The sequence below is a fragment of the Dreissena polymorpha genome, chromosome 3 (assembly GCF_020536995.1).
Source record: "Dreissena polymorpha isolate Duluth1 chromosome 3, UMN_Dpol_1.0, whole genome shotgun sequence".
NCBI lineage: Eukaryota > Metazoa > Mollusca > Bivalvia > Myida > Dreissenidae > Dreissena > Dreissena polymorpha.
Genome location: NC_068357.1, coordinates 48,464,565 through 48,484,387, shown reverse-complemented (window position 1 = coordinate 48,484,387; position 19,823 = coordinate 48,464,565). Strand labels below are relative to the sequence as shown.

Sequence of the window (19,823 nt, the reverse complement as noted above, 5' to 3'; positions counted from 1 at the left end):
ATAGAGTGTAATGTTTGTCAAAATTATGTAAAATAACTGCACAGTCATTTTGAACAGAGGACATAATAAAGTGTGAACTGCAATCAATGAAATAAACATGATGTAGTACATCAAGTCGTCCGTCAGTCAGTCACATTTGCCTTTAGAGATGTCGGTTGCAATCCGTTGCTTACGTTCCCAAATGCTTATCTTCAAGATTGCTATTAGATTTTGGAAAGTGTTTGACCAAGCAAACTCCATTCATTTCTAAGAGTAAATTAATAAGTGTTCGACAGGAAATTTCTCAGCGTGTTCAAACCGTTTATCGATCGTACTGCATAACCCAACGGTGAGACCGCATTGTTCTTTATGCAATATCTGAACTCTTAATACATGAGTGTACCATTTGGTTCGTCTTGCGGTTGAATATTAACGGGCTTTGTTCAGGAATGTGAGCAATGTTTGGAATGCTATGAAATATAACAATACTCGGTAACGTTTCCATTGATTTAATCAAAGAATACAGCAATCATGTAAAACATTCGCATGTTTATACTATGTCAAAACATAAGTAGGTTTTTACACATACGACATAGATTTAAGATTATTGGTTAGTAAGTAAGTTAATAAAAGAAAATTACTTGTTATATCAGTTGTTTCTAATTACTATTGCATTTATAATTCGTCATATCTAATGAGAATATTAAATTAAGTTCATGCGAATAAATCTTTAACACATGCTTCCAATATCTAATATAGTCATGCAGGAGGCATAACTCTATACAGCACGTGCTTAAAATATGACAGTCATATGGTTTAATCATACAGTGGTGATCCCCGCGTGATGAGTCATGCGCTCTATCTATATCGCACACTGTGTCAAGTACAAACAGTGATCGACTGACAAATAGTTCTCCATGTTGTAAATGTTGGGTGATGAATTGTTGAACTCTGAAGCACCCATGATTAAAGTCCGCGATACTGTCCTGAGCGAGAAACCAAGAGTCACATGAGATAACTATCCCCATTCAATTGCTGCACATTCGTTCCAACCACTTCATTTTTGTCCATATTTCCAGAAGTTCATAGTTCCTTCATTATAAACGTATCAACGTCCACCCCACGGTCAAGCCTACGTCACTTCGCCGCTGCGTTTCTACGAACGGTTTTAACCAGTTCAGTGAACCAGCCACTGCCGACGATGCTGTCTGTTGCATCAGATGGTGTTAACTAAATCCACACTGTAGCTCAAACGAGTGATTTAGCTACGTCAGATCCCCAACGATCAAACACGCGTGATGCCATCTGTTGCCAGTTTGGACTGGCGACAGCTGCTGTTCATGATTGTGATGTAATGGGTTGGGCTTCCCTATAATGAGACAACAAGAAATCAAATAAGTTTTCATTGACAATTTTTCTTAAATGTATTTCATTCAATTATTCATTTTCGTAGGCAATACATAATATTTATATCGGAGCTATGATTGAAAAATAAAATAAAACAAAAAAATAATAAATAAAAAAAATACTTGAAACCTACCATTAAATGTTTGGGTTGTGACGGGTCATCGTCAACCAATGTTGTTATTGGAAATGTTGTCGTTGAAATCGCCATCATCGATATCCGTGAGGCTTGCGTCGCATGGCACAGTGGTCAGCAAGATGCACGTCAGATCAGTTGCGGACGATGCCTTCTTTCTGTTTGCCTTCGCGATGCTGTGGAAGACCTTCTCCTGGATGTTGACAACTCTGATGTCGTTCTCCCAGCAATAAGCCTCGATCAACTTCTGCTGAATGTGCGCAGAGATATCCTTGCTTTGCTCTTCTGGCAAGATGCATAATGCTACCAGCTCCGGGGAACTAAAAACATAAAATATCAATTGGATTTATGATAACGCCTTGGTAGCTTTTTAAAGCATCGACATTTAAGACACCTTTCGACATGACCAGAAATATATCAACTTAATATTTGCACCTCCTCTAATATAAATATGAAAATTGAATTAGAGCAAATCAAAAACGAAATAGATACACCTCTAGGTAATCAGTCAAACTATCAATTAATACTTACTGCTCAAGAACGCTGGCGCACTTGAAGACCCCCTGAATGCATTTCGTCTCTCTCACAGCTTGTGAGATCACCTCCTCAAAGTCTTGAACTGCTTCGTCACACGACCTGTAACAAAGAACGAGTACAAGGTCGTTAGGTACATCCTTTTTCAGTTTCCTCGTTATTAGTCATTCAGTGCCCACGAGAATCCAATTTAAACCTTAGTTCTTAAAACCTGATCAAATGCTTTTTATTTGTCGATTTAAACGTTTTATTTTGGTATTTCATTTGAACATTTCTTGACAGTTTTATATTTATTGTTTACAAAAAATATTTCAAAACTTTGCAACATCATCATGATACGATTATAATTTATAATTGTGTTACACAATTTTTAAAAAGTCCAAATAAAATTTAAAGCAAATGCTTACATTTCACTTTCAGATCCGGATTCCACAGACATATTCCTAATGTAAGATTTCATTGTCACAATATTCCTTTTACATAAATCTTGCACAAAGTAAAACGATAAATTCAACGTTGCGTTATGAGGTTGTTGTCAGTAGCTTTTCGTTTTGCGTTATGTTATAAATATCTGAGCTCGCGGCCTTTATACCAATGACCTTAACGAGGGCAGTTACTGTATTTTCATTGGTTGTTCCGATGTAAACAAAGCCACGCGGTTCGATCGACTGCTGTATAGTTATCTAACGAACGACCGTAGTCGCTATCGAGTGCAACGTTCTACTTTGCAATAACATGTTTTGAAACAGGAAGATATGTATACATGAAGCAGTTTCTTGGTACTTGATTGGGACTGTTTTCACGAAAATGAGATAGATACATGCCTTGTAAAATCTCTGAATGCGACGTGTGCATCATAAATAACAACGTTGACATTGATTATGCAATGTGTTAGTATTCCATGAAAGTTCGAAGAAAAGAAATCAGTACGCAAGTTATATAATGATTTCTAATTTGCATAATATATGTTATTGATATGTGTTATATAGTTCTAATTTGTAATATCAAATATATTGGGATATGTTGGGGCTTGAAAGATAATATTTTAATATACGAGAAGGCAATGACCTCTTGTACAGTGGTTGAATTATAGACAAACGCATTAAACCCAACGAGCAATAGCTTGGGGCTTTGTTGACAAGGCTTAACAGCCTATAGTTTCCAATTTTTCATCGATATGTGATTCATATGATATTGGAATATATTATTTTCTTTTGTGGGAAAATGTGGTTATTGAACCTGACGTTCTTGCCATTTTTGCCATATCGGTCAGTTTGAATGACCTATTCAAAAGGGCTTTCTATCCGTTGGCCTTTCTTGGTGTTTGCCCAGTATTTTGCATTGACCGAAATTCCTTCAAACGGAGATGTCGTCACATGCCTGATGGTATGCGGTCTAATATGCACAAACAATAATGCATAATGCTACATCTGTAAAAAAAAAAAAAAAAAAAAAAATACGTACAAACCAATATGTGGTATGGTCGAAACATTCTAATTGCCAAATAGTTGTTCATAGTCGTTGTGATTTGCTTTCATTTAAGTTTGTTTCATTTGTAGATTAGGAGTCGACCCGAGTCCTGTGAATGACAATTGCGAACCCGGTGAAACATTTAAGAGTTCCTGCAGCTGATGGGTGGCTATTTTCTGCACCTTTTTGACAGTTCTGAAACGCAACTACCTATGTTTTTGGCATTTCAATGTAACTCGGGTGTGCCATTGTCTTGCAAGTGTTTCCATTTCTGTCACTCCATGATGACTAAACTCCTTGTGTATTTGACAGCGTCAATGAGTTTTGAATCGTCTATTAAGATGTTGTTTAGGTGGTGTGCTTTTGTCATTTGTTTGACTTTCATGTGTGTTTCGTAACTAATACACTAACACAGTGTCCAGTTGAACTTTTGCATTCAGTCAGTACATATCGAATTTAGTGTAATGATTTGTAAATAATTGAAGAAAAATGCCACCTTTTGTTTTGATGTTGCTGTATTTCGTCACTACGACACTTGCGCCTGTAACGATTGAAACATGCAGCCATTCAGTACGTATCGAATTTACCCAAGTACTGTACACGATATGGTTAAACATGCCACCTGTTTAATAAGTAAATTTTTATAACTAATTTAAAACATTCCGCTAATCAGCTGAAAAGCGTTCTATCATGGGTTCTAGATTATCGATCAGGTGGTATTTAAATCCCCGGGTGTCGTCTCATGTGAGCATATTTATCGCCTGGTGTTACCCGGTTAGTCGCATTCTTATTTCAGATAGCAGGAAACCATGAGGTCGAAGAATACATTTAAAGTTTAAACCTACGTACATAAGGCAAATCATATAGTTTACACAAAAAAAACGCAGTGAAACAAAATCAGTGATTGGAAATTTGCCTTGGGTGTTGCCCGCCTGTCATGTTGGTATTAAGTCAATCTAAGCAGAGCTATTTATGGTCAGTCATTGTATAACTACCCATAGGATTGCTTTGATTACCTTCAATGAGTAATTGACAGATTAAAAAAGAGGCAACTGTGGGGAATGCCCGTGGGGATTGTTTGCCCTCCATATACTTTAGGCGTTGTGTTTTGATAATTCGGCGTAGGGGGTTTCCACTTTGCTGGTCTAGAGGAATAGAACCTTATAAATCATCCTGACTGTGAGCCTCATACATAGGTTGTAAACATCGTTGAGTACTTCTTTATATTTGATGTACGATTAACAAGTATATCCCGATGTTTGATGCACGATTAAAAAGAATTTCCTGTTGTTTGATTTACAATTTACAAGTATGCAGGATTCCAAACGAATTTGTTATCATAAGAAAAGCTTCCGGGCAGTCGCCGATACCACCGATCGCTTTCAAGGGTGTATCTTTGTAAACGTGCGTTTTGTGCATAACATAATTATAAACAAAAAGTGTAAATTTCAATTTGTCAATATATGAGTAAGTGGAAATGCACTTCTGTCATCGCATATATTTTTTATCCTTATTTATAAGAGTCGCGTTCTGAGAAAACAAGAATGCATATGCGGAAAGTGTCGTCCCAGATTAGCCTGTGCAATCCGTACAGGCTAATCAGGGACGACACTTTTCGCATACATTGGATTTTTGCTATGAAGAGACTTCATTCAAACGAAAAATGTAATAAAAGCGGAAAGTTTCGTCCCTGATTAGCCTGTGCGGACTGCACAGGCTAATCTGGGACGACACTTTACGCACAAGCATTATGTCCATTTCATAATATTGGTAAATATTTGCGGGAATCCTTTTATTACTAGAACCTTGTTCTCGGAAATCTGGGTTGAATGCATGCACGTAAAATATCGTCCCAAAATTAGCATGTGCACTCCGCAAAGGCTAATCCTCAACGATACCTGCCACTTCGTTAAAAATAAGTAACGAAAATCCAGTTTAGGCGGATAATGTCGTCCCTTATAAGCTTGTACGACACTTTACGAACATGCATTTCGCCCAGTTTTCCGAAAACGAGGCCCATGATATAAACTAGATACCATGATAGTTTGGCTGGTGGCGATAATGTGTTAGATTTGTATAAAGAAACTGTTGATTTCATTTTCTGATACCGATGATTATCATCATAAACTATGTATTGTTAACTTAACCCAGTAATGCCTAGCGTCTAGAAAAAAGGCCTTGGCAAACAGCGTAGACCCAGATGAGACGCCGCATGATGCTCATCAGGGTCTGCGCTGTTTGCTTTAAGAAATTTCTGTAAGAAATATTCTAAATATAGAAATAAATATACTACATATCCCTAATTTTGGAAATAAATTGATCCAATTTAGAAGGATGGGAGAGTCCACTAGGCATAAATGTGTTACCTATATGATACAATGCTGATGTTTTTGCAGTTGATGGTGTTTGCGACACCAATTAGGACCACCATAAGCCACTTAAGAAGAAACTACATATTGTTAATATAATATATATTACAAATGTAATAACTAAATTCGAAACACATGTTTTTCAACAAAATTTAAATAACTAAAGCGTTCATCAATCACCCCACGTTAACACAAAATATTTATTCATCGGACGAGTCGTTTATTAAATGAAGCAATTAATCTTGTAAGCGTTTTCTGCGTATGCCGTTTTCAATATAGGATGTTCTTCTTATTGTTTGTGTTAACATATTAATTTCCCCAGCTGTTTTCCTAGTTTTCAAGTTGTTATGATAATATGCCTCTAAACCGGTACCAGTTCAGAGATAAATTGACGCAAACACAAAACACTTCCCAGAAAACACCAGACCTGTTTAAAAGTGCTCAGTTGCTACTTTGTTGTTGTCATGTAATTTCGTAAAATCGTGTTTATGACGTTTATTCGTGACTGTTATAACAGATAGCATAATTAGAATAGAGTATTTAATCCGTGCACATTTAAAATGCAAATGATAATTTATCTTGTATGGATGTCATCTGTTCATGAACTGCCAAATTAATGATGTATAAGATATCATGTTTATGGGAAAGCACGTCACGTTTATTACTGGAACAATTGTATTTGTAAAATGTGGTCTTATTTGTCATTATGGTGTTTTTATTTTACAAAATAGGGTAACAGTTGCGTACGTTGCAAAGTACATTTCGAAACTCCGCTTGTTTATGTAAGATAAATGCTGATTGTCTGTCTACATAATAAAATATATTATTGTTTTTGTTTAAAAATAAACGAAGAGATATCAGCGCATATTAGTTTCGTAATGATGTCCACAGTGTCGTTATTTATCGTACAATAAATAAGTCTTTGAAATTCTGATCTGCTATTTTTTATTGACAAATAAACAGCGACAAAGTTTAAAGTAACATTACTACTTAAAATCAAAGAACATTTCGTACAATTGTTCGTAAAATAAACTTAACCAATTAAAAATCAGTGTGCCTTATAGCAATTGCCGAAATTTCAACGCCAGATGTGGACTGGTAAAATAGATGTTTGTAGATACAAAATGCTCGTTTTCATTATTGTTTTGCATATCTATTCATTCGACACATGGACACTAAAATGGTGTTCGTGTGTCGTATGAATATATATATTTGCGGGCATTAATTGTGGCCACAAATAAATAAACACGAGCATTTTGTATCTACAAAAATCTATGTAATCATACCACATCTAGCGTTGAAATTTTGGATATTGCTATAAGGTACACTGATTGTTAAGGTGTTAACTTTATTTTACGGAATACTTAACGGAATTTTCGTTGATTTTGAGCGTTATAGAGACTTTAATGGTTTGCTTAAAAGCCTAGTTGAAGGGAGTGACTCCTCTATTTTGTCTTCCAATCGGGGTATTAACTCTTTCAGTGCTGGAACCGAATTTTGAAGGCCTTTGCAAACAGTTTGGATCCAGATGAGACGCCACAGAACGTGGCGTCTCATCAGGATCCAAACTATTTGCTATTCTGATAGTATTCTTTGAAAAAACATAGAAGAAAATGCTAATTTAAGAACTTCAGCAGACGACATTTTAGCAGACAACAAATTTCCCAGGATGCAAAGGGTTAAAGCCCCATTATATATGAGCATTTCTCTGTGAATAGAGTGAATGCGTGTGCGTAAAGCATAGTCCCAGATTAGCCTGTGCAATACGCTTGTATGACATTTTTCGTTTAAAGAAAGTCTCTTCTTGGCAAAAACCCCGTTTAAGCGAAAAGTGTCGTCTCTGATTAGCCTGTGAGGACTGCACAGGCTAAACTTGGACGACACTATACGCACATGCATTAACCACCTTTTAACAAAGCGTGGTTCATATATCGTTATGTGTATTATTTTCTGTCACCTGACTCATCAAAGCTTGACTGCACTGTTTTCTCTCCGTATATATCGCCACACAGCGGGTGCTAGGACAAATAGATATACTTTAATAGTACCTGTATAAGAAATTTGTATATAAAACAGATATGGGCCTCGCTCTGGCATCACAGGCTGATCAATGAAGAAATTGTCTGCCTTTATGGAATCGTTCGTTTTAATTATATTTAATGAACTGAATATCCAATCAAGGCGGAATGTGTCTTCCCTGATTAGCCTGTGCGCTAGTCTGTTACGAAACTAAGTCAAAGTCGATGATGTATTGCAGTAACGTAATTCATTTCGTTATCATTCACCATGGGGGTTTTAATTACATTTGCTCGCGCCCATTAAACTCATATATCAAGAATCGTATTACGCCAGAGAATTATGAGTTGTTTTTCCCTCGCGGTAATGTAAAATAAAATAAACATGAGGGAATTTCTATGCGCGCGTAAATGGAACGTCAGACGCGTTACGCAAGCGCTTATTCCATGAAATTTATCACATGTACGGTGCACATTTTTCTGAGAATTACGAATTTCATTCATTATATAAAAGCCATCCGTATTTCTGCCAAGTTTAATTGCGCAAAGCGGGGCTGAAAGTCTAACAAGAAGCGAGAAGACAACAAAACACTAACATTAAGTGCGTTTTAGACATCCTTTATTGCCCACTTAATTCAATGGTTTCATCAAGGTCGTGACTGGTTCCGCTTAAAGTGCGTCATCATGATAAAGTCCGGATACGTACACTTCGCATGATCTTTCAACTTTTCGAAGTAACTGCTGATGGTGTGTACTTCTCAAACGGCTGCTACATATTGCTGGTGATCATGAAGATGATGGTGTTGTTTATATTATTGCTGCTGATGCTGCTGCTGATGAAGAAGAAGAAGAGAGAAGATGAGGATGAGGAGGAGAAGGAGGAGGATCATGATAATGATGATCATGATAATTATGATTATCATGATGTAAAACACGACTTTGTTTATGTGTGATACACGCTTATTTCATATTAACGCGTGCATTTGAGCCATAAATGGTCAATGTCAAAGCATTTCTAGACAGTAATAATGAAAATGAGAATTACGAGTGTCTTTCAACAAATCATTTTAAGTGGTATGTGAATTATATGGAATGCATAATTATTATGTCCATGTGGTGCGATATTGATAATAAACCCCAGATGCTTAGGCTTTTAAGTGCTTATGATAAGAAGATAGAAGTGTACATACCGAGTTACACTTGTCCATGTTGAAAGTACATGGTATCCAGTACATTAAATAGATATATGATCCCAGACAAAACTTAAAGTACACTTAAATAGATGTTTGTTTGGTTGTTGTTTTTCATCCTTGTTTTTCATGTTTCGGTCAGATTAGGCAAATAGGTCACATCAGGCAATATCTCACACCAAATGCCACAAAATCATTGGTCAATTCACTTGTCACGTCTCGGCTAGACTATTGCAATGCACTGCTGTATGGAACACAAACATCAGCTATCAAGAAACTACAAAATGTTCAAAACACTGCGGCGCGTGTTATCACAAGAACATCCCGCTATAGTCACATAACACTGATCCTAAAAGAATTACACTGGCTCCCAGTAGAAAAAAGAATCCACTTCAAAATACTTACCAATGCGTTCAAAGCCTTTAATGGACAATAGCCTGTATATCTGAAAAACCTACTTGAAGTCTACGAACCAAGGCGAAACTTAAGATCAAAGAACGAAGCGACTTCATTAGTGATTCCAACGAAGATTAAATCCGTATCATACGGAGAACGAAGTTTCATGTACGCTGTTCCCAAACTCTGGAACTCACTTCCATCAAACATTCGAGGTTCTTCAACACTGAATTCATTCAAATAGGCACTGAAAACACACCTCTTCCTCCAATCTTATGCAATATAAGCAGTGGTTTATTCAATTCATTATATAAAATCTCAATCATCATGAACTTGAATTAACCCTTTTAAAGGGAGCATAATTATTTTTTATTGTTTTACGTAGTACTTATTGTTTAAGTTTTAGATTTTATTGTTTCATTAATTGTCTTATAGCTATACACATATGGTAGTTTGATAGTGTCTTGTTGATCTTTCTAATCTATGGTTACTGTGCATGTTTTTACGTAGTACTTATAGTATAATAGAGTAGTTTTATAGTATAATTGAGTAGTTTAGATCGATTTCTTTTGAAACAGATTGCAAAATGTATTCGTATCTGCGATACGTCAAATGTTCTTATGTAAAGCGCCTTTGAACGTGCACTCTTGCATGAAAAGGGCGCTATATAAATCCGGTATAATAATAATAATAATAATAATAATAATAATAATAATAATAATAATAATAATAATAATAATCATTGATTTCAGATTCATAGAAAAAACCCTGATACAACTGAGTGTAAAATATTAAGGTCGAAAATTAATATTGTTTTCAGCCAAGCAACTTACATGTTTTTGGAAGCATTTTGAAACAAAGTAGCATAAGTGAGGTGTTTTTATTATTTAATGACGAAAATTCCCTAGTACAAATATCGCGGGTGATATTATTTCTAAGCATAAATTATCATTTATAAGTGCATATTTTAATACAATTTAAGCAAGAACTTTATTAAATGAAATCTAATTGAAAAACACGTTGAGCTCCGGAAAAGTATTAAAAGGAATAGCCGCTGGAACGAAATGAGTGCTTTTAGCTTGCGAAACAAAGTTAAACATATACGACACTTAATTAATTAAACGTGCCTTGGTTTAACTTTTATATAATAATTACATGAGTGCAACCATGTTTTGAAGTTACATAAAACTGATATAAAAACATAAAACGATTTCAAGCATATAAACGTATATTATTGCACAATGACATATTCTCCCCGTTTACAAGTTGTGAACGATTATGGGCACACAAATGCAATAGTAAGCAAAATATCCGATTAGCATAGCTTGGCGAGTTTTTAATTCTAAGATCGTCTACAACCATGTTTGAATAAAGGAATTTTTAGCAATACGGTTACTTCCCACGATGTTTTTAAGTTACAAGTGAATATAAAGCTTTATACAGCATTGTTTTGGTTTCAGACATACCAATATCCATACCAAAGGCAAATATGTCCGCTAGAAGGTTAGTCATAGGCGCGTTAGTCATGCAATCAGGAAACGCCTTCCAGGTAACAATCGTCAATGCATTATTTCAATGTTATAACTCTAAAATATGGTGTTATTCCTATGCTAATTACTAAAAATAAGGCAAATTGATTAAATTTTATACCCATACATTATTCCCTTTAAATAACGTTGGTATTAATTTGCACGCAAAAATGTTTGGCTCATAATTATTAGACGCTTCATTCGAAAGGGAATCAATACATGTGTACATGCATCAACGTGACTGCTTTTATTTTCTATAACGCAGCAAATCACCAATGTTCAACCTTGATCACTTATTTACCGCAGAGCGGACGATCAAAGCAATTACTTCTCGGTCTGTCGGCCTAATTTACCAAGTATCATCGACTGCTCGTGCGTCATACACTTTTGTGTGAAATATACATACAATAGTACGAGTGGGTTAAACTGCGCGATAAGTTTAAAATTATCCCAAATCGTGCACCGATGGTCTGGATAACCCGCGGTTCAAAGAAAGGTTCGTCGTGTTATCGAGGTTGAAACAACATTTTTACATTGTTACGTATTGTAAAATGTTTCTATGAGAGGTAAAAACTCTGTCAAGAAGTGCGAATCATAGTTTATCAATGCAATAATAATATAAGCCTTATTCTCCGAGAACGGTGCTTAAAGCATGAACGTGAAGTACCGTCCAAGATTAGCCTGTGAAGTCCTCGGAGACGACACTTGCCGTTTAGGCTGTAGTTTCGTATAGAAGAGACTTGCTTTAAACAAAATATTCCATAAAAGCGGAAAGCGTCGTCCCTTATAAGCCTGTGTGGACTGCACAGGCTAATCTGGGATGACACTTTACGCACATGTAATCACGGTTTTCCGAGAGTGAGGCTTCAATATATTATATAGAAGAGAGGCCGACAAATGTCAGTTTTTTTTATGACGGCGGAATTAATATTTTCTTCTGGAATTAAACTTTACTGAAATGCGGATTAGGGGAGTATGGTATAATCTTAATGAAGCGACTGCAATTGAATCCTGGATATGAGTTTCCTAATTAAAGAAGCACAAATGGTAACGTTATAATATTTCCAGGTTCATCGGACAAATATTATAGAGAAAGTATTTACCTTATGACTCTAAATGCAATCAGAATATGGGAGGGGGGACTATACCCATATGAACAAATATGCGATATTTGAAGTACATTTGGAATTAAGGTTTCTTTGTGAAATAAAAAATGACATAACATCGTCATAAATTAAAGAAATGTACAGCCAAATTGTTGCAATTGATATACAGCACTGGATTACGTGTTTCATGTATATTCGTGTCTAAGTTGTTTTGTATTATTTGTTTGTCAATCGCGCGATTCTTTTGGTACTTTAAGCAAAACCTTATTGTTTAAAACGAAATATATTTAGTTACAGACTAACATATGACAGTTGACTCAACCCATATCTTTTAACAAAGGCTAATTACTTACGCAATCAATTATGAATACCTATAGCTCGTTATATTTTTCGTCTTCAAAAATGGACCATCGTCCCGAAAATAACCGCGAAGAACTACTTGTTGAGCAATACCTAGCCGACTTATATTTGCGAGTGTATGTGTCTTTTTTGTTGCTCAAAATAGTAAAAAAAGTATCTTACTCTGGCTTCAAACACACGAAGAAGTCATACTGTATATCGGTTACATTTTGTCAATATGACGTATTTACCTTGGGTTAAGGATGCATGTACATGCTAACACACGTTTTATTCTTAAAGGGATCTTTTCACGGTTTGGTAAATTGACAAAATTGAAAAAAGTTGTTTCAGATTCGCAAATTTTCGTTTTAGTTATGATATTTGTGAGGAAACAGTATTACTGAACATTTACCATAGTTCAATATAGCCATGATATGTATCTTTTGACGATTTGAAAACCTAAAAATTATAAAGCGTTGCAACGCGAAACGATTGAATAATTGAAGAGTTCTGTTGTTGTCGTTTAAATTTACGAAACTACGAAGATTGCTAATATAAGGTATAAAATACTAAAACTGTTTATACCTGGCGGAATAGCCGAGAGGGCTAATGCGTATTTACTTCAGACTAACTCCAGGACTCCGGGTGTCACTGGTTCGAGCCCTGGTACCGGCTACATTTTTTTCCTTTTTTTTAAATTTTATTCTTGATTTTTTACTGGAGCTTTTAAGATCCAATGTTTACATTTATCAAAATAAAGCATTTAATTTTTTTTTTTTTTTTTTTTTGAACAGAACAGAACTTTTATTTTCACCCAAGTATATAACATATACAATAAGGGCAATATAACAAAGTACAATTTTTATAACAATATTTTGACTTCCGATAATTTAGCAACAACAGCACATATTATCCAGCGAGGGTGGGGGTATTCAGAATGAGCATATATAAATATATTGACTACGAGAATGTGGGAAAAGTTAATCAATTACAAAAAACACCAGATTATCATACATAGTGAGCAATGCATGAGAATGAAATAACGGTTCGTAATTGTGTAGCCTAATTTGTCGAGGATTCTAATATTATTAGTGATCTTTAACCTTAATTATGCGGGGTTGTCTTGTTCACACGTCACTTAACTTTGCACGCGCTGTTACCGATAGCAGTTTTCAGGTTATATTACACTAATTCCGATTCCCATAGGGTCCCATTATAAAACTGACAACTTTCACAGCATTTTTCTTGCCTTTCCGACGTATCAATTTTTCCGAACCTGGTATCATTTTAAAGATGGATCTGTCATCTTCCAATAATTGCAATCAAAAACATACCGTCTCGCAACTTCTAAGAAAGTAAATCGCTGTCGAATGAACCCACCGTAGAAAAACGTGTTTCGGAATCCTAATTTCGACAAAAGCCCCACACAATAGAAAACACACCCTCAAAAGTTCATCTTTTAAGTTAGCTTCCAATCCAAGGCATCAAAGTACTCCAGACACATACAGGATATTACAAATAACCACAAAAGACATGTCTCACATTGTTAAATGGCTTATATTCAAGAAGAGAAAAGGAACTCTTTAGAAATAGGCACTACTTTCGAATGGACCACGGAGGGATACACAATGATTTAGTGTAATGTAACCTTTAAGGGAACTCAATTTTGTCCTATCTTTTTCAAACTTTCTCCACATGAGATTTCAACTATTTCCACAATGAATATGCAATTTCAGTGCATTCGGATGGGGGTAAAGGCCTTAAAATGGCCATTAAAAGCGGTGACTAAATTGGCCGCAGTCAAGTCGGAATGCATGATTTTTAGTCTAAGTGACGACAGCTGATTTTGCGTCTCCAATTATTGTTACGCGTAACTTTCATCGCAAAAACTGGTATCATTGCATGCGAAATTCACCAATATATCAGCAAAAGGCCCAAATAAATGTATTGATTGTGAATCAGTGTACTTTTCTTGATGAAATAGGAGACTTTTTTTAAATTTTAAGCACTTTTTTCAATAAAAAACTCACTGACAGCATATAAAATCATGTTTTTTAAGAAAATTATTATTAAAAGCTTCACTTACAATCTAAACATACACATTGCAATTACAAAAATTAATGGTATTATGATGAGAGGCATAATTTTCAGCTTTCAAGCCGATACAAGCCGGCTACCCAAAATTAACACTTAAAAAGGCGCAAATCACTCCTTCAACAGCTTACGACACAAAGTGACACTTAATGCGCATCCAGATAGTCTCTCTCATATAAATAAGTCCTGTTAGCGACATTTTATTAAGTATTCTCTTTAAAATCCAGTGCTGAAAGCGTAAGTTTTGCAAAAATGTCCACAGTCACCATGCAAAAGAGCATGTTTGCTAAGGAACTCCTACGCGAGTGGCCACACTAATGTCGTGGCAGGAAAGTCATTTGGGTGTGATTCCTCTGTAGTTCAGTGAACATTCATTCCACTACCTGGGGATGACTATCAGGATCAATTTTCCCAGCTTGGTGTAGTGTTGACCTTTCAGGATGTTGATGGATCGTCCACAAGCGCTGCACCACTGCGGCCTCTGTTCAGGACTCAGAGTCGGATTGAGGTGTACACAAACCCGCAGTCAGGCAAGGATCATCCAGACCTTTAATAAAATAAAATGTTTAGGCCCCTGAAACTGGCAATTATGTTCAACACTGAGATAAGGAAACACATAGAGGAGACATCATGCCATGGCTTTCTCATTATTGACACGGCAAACTCGAGCAGCCGGGGACTTGGCTCTAAACAAAAACAGGTATGCTCCATCAATGTGAGCAAGATGGCATGTCAGAGTTAAAAAGGGCAAACAAACATACAAAACAGATATGTAGGATATTAGAAATTAAATGCCAGAAGTAATTTTAAGTATTGTTTTTCTGTCTGCAAGGGTTGCTGTGGAAAATAGTGCTTAACGCATAGTTTGGCCTGTAGGGGTTCTGCTAGCAAGAACAAATCGAAGTCATATCTGCCCGCGAACTGTAAGCTTGAGATAACCATATCTGATGAAGTACTGCTTTGAGAATGCATTCTTATTGTACTTGAACCAGATCGCATTGACAGCACAAGGCTTCAGACCCCCAAAAGTGTGAGGCTTTCAATAGTGCTTACCTGATACCAGACCGCATTGCCCGAGACAGTGACTTTCTCCCGGAACTGCACAGGCTGCATCCGCAGCACAACCCTTAAGCTCAATCATGGTCTGGCTGACTCTGAAATAGTGAAATCTGAATTTACAGATGCTCATTTGTCTAAAGGTTATGAGTTTATTGCCTATCTTATTAAAAGCAAACACAATGACATGCTTAAAAAGACATGTGCATTTCTGAAAAGACATACAGCTGCCCGATACTTGACTAGGAAAAGGCGCTATGGTCTTCACTCTGAAATTCATTACTCTAAGGGCTTAACAGAACAAAAGCCAGATCTTACAGCTAATTGGCCCCAACTACAGCTAAATATGCTTTATAGGTTGAAAATAAAGTTATTTGTCTGAAGAACTAGTGCTATTAACTCATCAGCTATGTTGCTCCACTGGCCGCAATTCTGTAAACATAGTGTATATATGGAAATACCTAGTCTACCACCTGCACCGCACCACTACGTCCACTGTAAAAATACACAGCTAAGTTAGTACTTTAACGAACAAACTGAAATTCATGTGTTAATTAAACAATCAGTATGATGACTCACATTGAAATCATGTCCAGTGCACCAGTCAGAGCAAGACAGCTAGCAGATTGTTGACCATCTACGGCTCAAGGACAAACGATCAGGCCTACAAACAAAGAGAAAATGGCATAAATGGGTTGCATGCATGTAATTTTGCATATTTTTCATCTTGCTCTCCACCTGAAACTTCAATCTATGGACATAATAATATTTACATTTAAGATTTGTTGGAAATGTTACCCTTACTTGTCCATACCAGGTCCCCCACCCATCCGGACAGTCCAAAACCACCTAAAACATCCATTTGGACCAAAATATTGACACCTCTCATCTATTTTAGCACCCAAATCATCAAAACATTCATTAAAATTCATTTTCTACTTGTCTCGCGTGCAGACGAATCCATGTGACCTTGACATTGCAGTAAATGTGCTTTTTAAAGGTTATATTACACTAATTCCGATTCCCATAGGGTCCCATTATAAAACTGACAACTTTCACAGCATTTTTCTTGCCTTTCCGACGTATCAATTTTTCCGAACCTGGTATCATTTTAAAGATGGATCTGTCATCTTCCAATAATTGCAATCAAAAACATACCGTCTCGCAACTTCTAAGAAAGTAAATCGCTGTCGAATGAACCCACCGTAGAAAAACGTGTTTCGGAATCCTAATTTCGACAAAAGCCCCACACAATAGAAAACACACCCTCAAAAGTTCATCTTTTAAGTTAGCTTCCAATCCAAGGCATCAAAGTACTCCAGACACATACAGGATATTACAAATAACCACAAAAGACATGTCTCACATTGTTAAATGGCTTATATTCAAGAAGAGAAAAGGAACTCTTTAGAAATAGGCACTACTTTCGAATGGACCACGGAGGGATACACAATGATTTAGTGTAATGTAACCTTCAGGAAAGAAAAATGTTTATTTAAAAAGTGCAGGTTAAAACAGTGCGTTTAAGGCGATAATGCAACTTGCAGTTTGTAGCTTTAATTTCTGTATTCGGAATAGTTGCAGACATGCTTTTTCGTGATTTATTCGCTCGACTGCACCCGCACAATGAAATTTGCCAATGGGCGAATGGATAATGTCGGAGCAACCCGAGGCCATGAATGATAGCTGTACTTCTCAAGGACAGAATAGATAAGGTACTACCGTTAGGATTAAGCAAATTGTGTGTACTGCATTCAAAAGGAATGAGCAAGGCCTAAGCGGTATCAAGAGGTGATTTTTTGTCAACTTACTATTATAATGGCTTATTTAAAACAAAACGATAATTCGTGAATCGAGACGGTAGTCGGTACAAAAATATGAAAATCACTAGCAAAAGGAATTGTTATAAGTTATAAACTGATATTATTATTATTGCAATATATTCTTTTTTTCTTTTTTTTGTTTTTTTTTTTTTTTAGCTGGTTTTCCGAGAAAGTATTTGTTTAAGAAGCCAGGGTCATGAAAAGCAAATAAATATATGTACAGATTTTTAACATATCAGAATGATGCAAAAGTAGACGTAGTCATGATATATAAATTATCAGTTAGCGAGTGAAATAAAGGATATAACAAATTTATGTACATTTCTCACATTGATACACATTTTAAGTATTATCAAGTAATTAAATAAGCATAAACGTTCCTCATGCTTAACAATTAATGTTTTTAACGGTAAAGTGTAGATGTACATAGGACTGAAAATGTGTCATGTAAATTGAATTTATGGAATTTATTTAATTTCAAGTAGGTAACTACAGTCAACTTTCTATTATACTGGTGGTATAAGTCGGCTATTTAAAACAAAACACAAATTTGTAGATAGAAATGGTACAGAATTATAAAAATCACTAGCAAAAGGAAATTGTAATAAGTTATAAACTGGTTATTATTATTGCAATTTATTCTATAAATTTTTGGCCGGTTTTTCGAGGAAGTATTTGTTTAAGAAGCCATGGTCATGAAAGCAAATAAATATTTGTACAGATTTTTAACATATCAAAATGATGCAAAAGTACACATAGTCATGATATATAACATTATTAGAGAAACACAACCAAATTAATATAATACAATCATCAATTAGCGATTGAAATTAAGAATATAGCAAATTTATGTACATTTCTCACACTGGTACACATATTAAGTATTAACAAGTAATTAAATATAACTTATAAGCATAAATGTTCCTCATGATATATAACATTATTAGAGAAACCCAACCGAATTAATATAATACAATCATCAACTAGCGAATGAAATTAAGAATATAGCAAATTTATGTACATTTCTCACACTGATTCACATATTAAGTATTAACAAGTAATTAAATATAACTTATAAGCATAAATGTTCCTCATGCTTAACAATTAATGTTTATAACGGTAAAGCATACATGTACATAAGACTGAGAATGTGGCATGTAAATTGAATTTATTCAATTTCAAGTAGGTAACCACAGATTATACAGTAGTAAACGGATGTAAGAAAAAAAGTAGACTCTTTGAAGAAGCAGTAATGTAGTTATCATTAAAGGGAGACTATTTAGACAAAAATGTGCCCTAATTAATAATAAAAAGGATGGCTATACAGGTTTTGAAATGAAATTCATTTCCAAGTACATAATAACGCATTAGATCGAGACTTAACAAAAAACTAACAGTCAATTAGTGCACTGTAGTAGAACATATACTATAATTTGGTGGTCTGGTGGCATTTGTATTTATAAACAAATGTGTACTTGTATTGAATCTTTGTTAGCGTTTAAATTTACTGAATATAAAGCGTATAAATTTGCTTGTATTTTTAAGTAAAGGTAAGGATTCTGATGATAAGAATGAGCTAAGAGAAGCATTATGTGTGTCATTACCTAGGAATTGTTCTCTTTCAGTATCAAAGAAATCGCAGTTAAGGAGGTAGTGGTGTTCGGTGCCAACCTGACCCGAATTACATAGCCTGCAGACTCTATCTTCAAATGGGGTTCCGTCGTATCGGCCTGTCTCGACTGGAAACCAGTGGTTAGCAGTCCTGAATTGGAATAGGTAAATGTATTCTTTTTTGGTGAGTTTAATAAGGTAGTTTTCAAGGGATGGTGATTGTTTGAAGCTGGTATATATTTGTCCTTTGTGTGTTTGCTGTAATTGGTGGTGCCATTGGGTTTTGAACTGAGTTAGTAACTGTGATTTAACTAAGCGGTGGATATTAATTTGGTTTATTTGAAACTGATTATCCCATATGCTACTTTGGTTAACTGATGTGAGTATTTCTTTTATTTTGTTTGACCACTTAAAATTTGAGTTTGGGAGGTTCATCATGTACTTATAAATCTGATGTGATATTTTCTGTTCTTTGCCTTGAAGAGTTCTACACCAGAAGGAGATCATACGAGTTTTAATATTGATTGCAATTGGATGCCTGCCAAGTTCACCGTATAGAAAAGATATAGGAGTAGATTTTCTGGCTTTAGTAATTTTTCTGAGGAAGTTGTTGTGTACTCTCTCCAGAATGTCTATGTTTTCAAAACCAAATATTTCTGAACCATATGTTAAAATTGGTAGCACTGTGTGGTCGAAAAGTTTAAGGATTAAGTCTATGGGAAGTTCTGCGTTGTTTGCTCTGATATATAATAGGTGCATTGCTTTTGTTGCT

The 19,823-nt window shown here is 35.4% G+C and overlaps 1 protein-coding gene and 2 long non-coding RNA genes across 3 annotated transcripts; 1 reads left to right on the top strand and 2 right to left on the bottom strand.

Moving 5' to 3' along the window:
* Nucleotides 1-472: 472 nt before the first annotated feature.
* On the bottom strand, nt 473-2,626 carry LOC127874056 (growth arrest and DNA damage-inducible protein GADD45 beta-like). Its single transcript, XM_052418166.1, has 4 exons — nt 2,461-2,626; nt 2,051-2,155; nt 1,520-1,839; nt 473-1,348 (listed from the first exon to the last, which is right to left on the bottom strand). Exons 1-3 carry the CDS (start codon nt 2,511-2,513, stop codon nt 1,551-1,553), a joined length of 447 nt encoding a protein of 148 aa, XP_052274126.1. The 5' UTR covers nt 2,514-2,626; the 3' UTR covers nt 473-1,348; nt 1,520-1,550.
* Nucleotides 2,627-13,363: 10,737 nt separating this feature from the next.
* Nucleotides 13,364-19,823, top strand: LOC127874054 (uncharacterized). Its single transcript, XR_008046595.1, has 3 exons — nt 13,364-13,643; nt 17,096-17,332; nt 19,066-19,823. It is a non-coding gene; the product is annotated as an uncharacterized LOC127874054 (long non-coding RNA).
* Nucleotides 13,640-16,637, bottom strand: LOC127874055 (uncharacterized). Its single transcript, XR_008046596.1, has 3 exons — nt 16,197-16,637; nt 15,615-15,715; nt 13,640-15,108 (listed from the first exon to the last, which is right to left on the bottom strand). It is a non-coding gene; the product is annotated as an uncharacterized LOC127874055 (long non-coding RNA).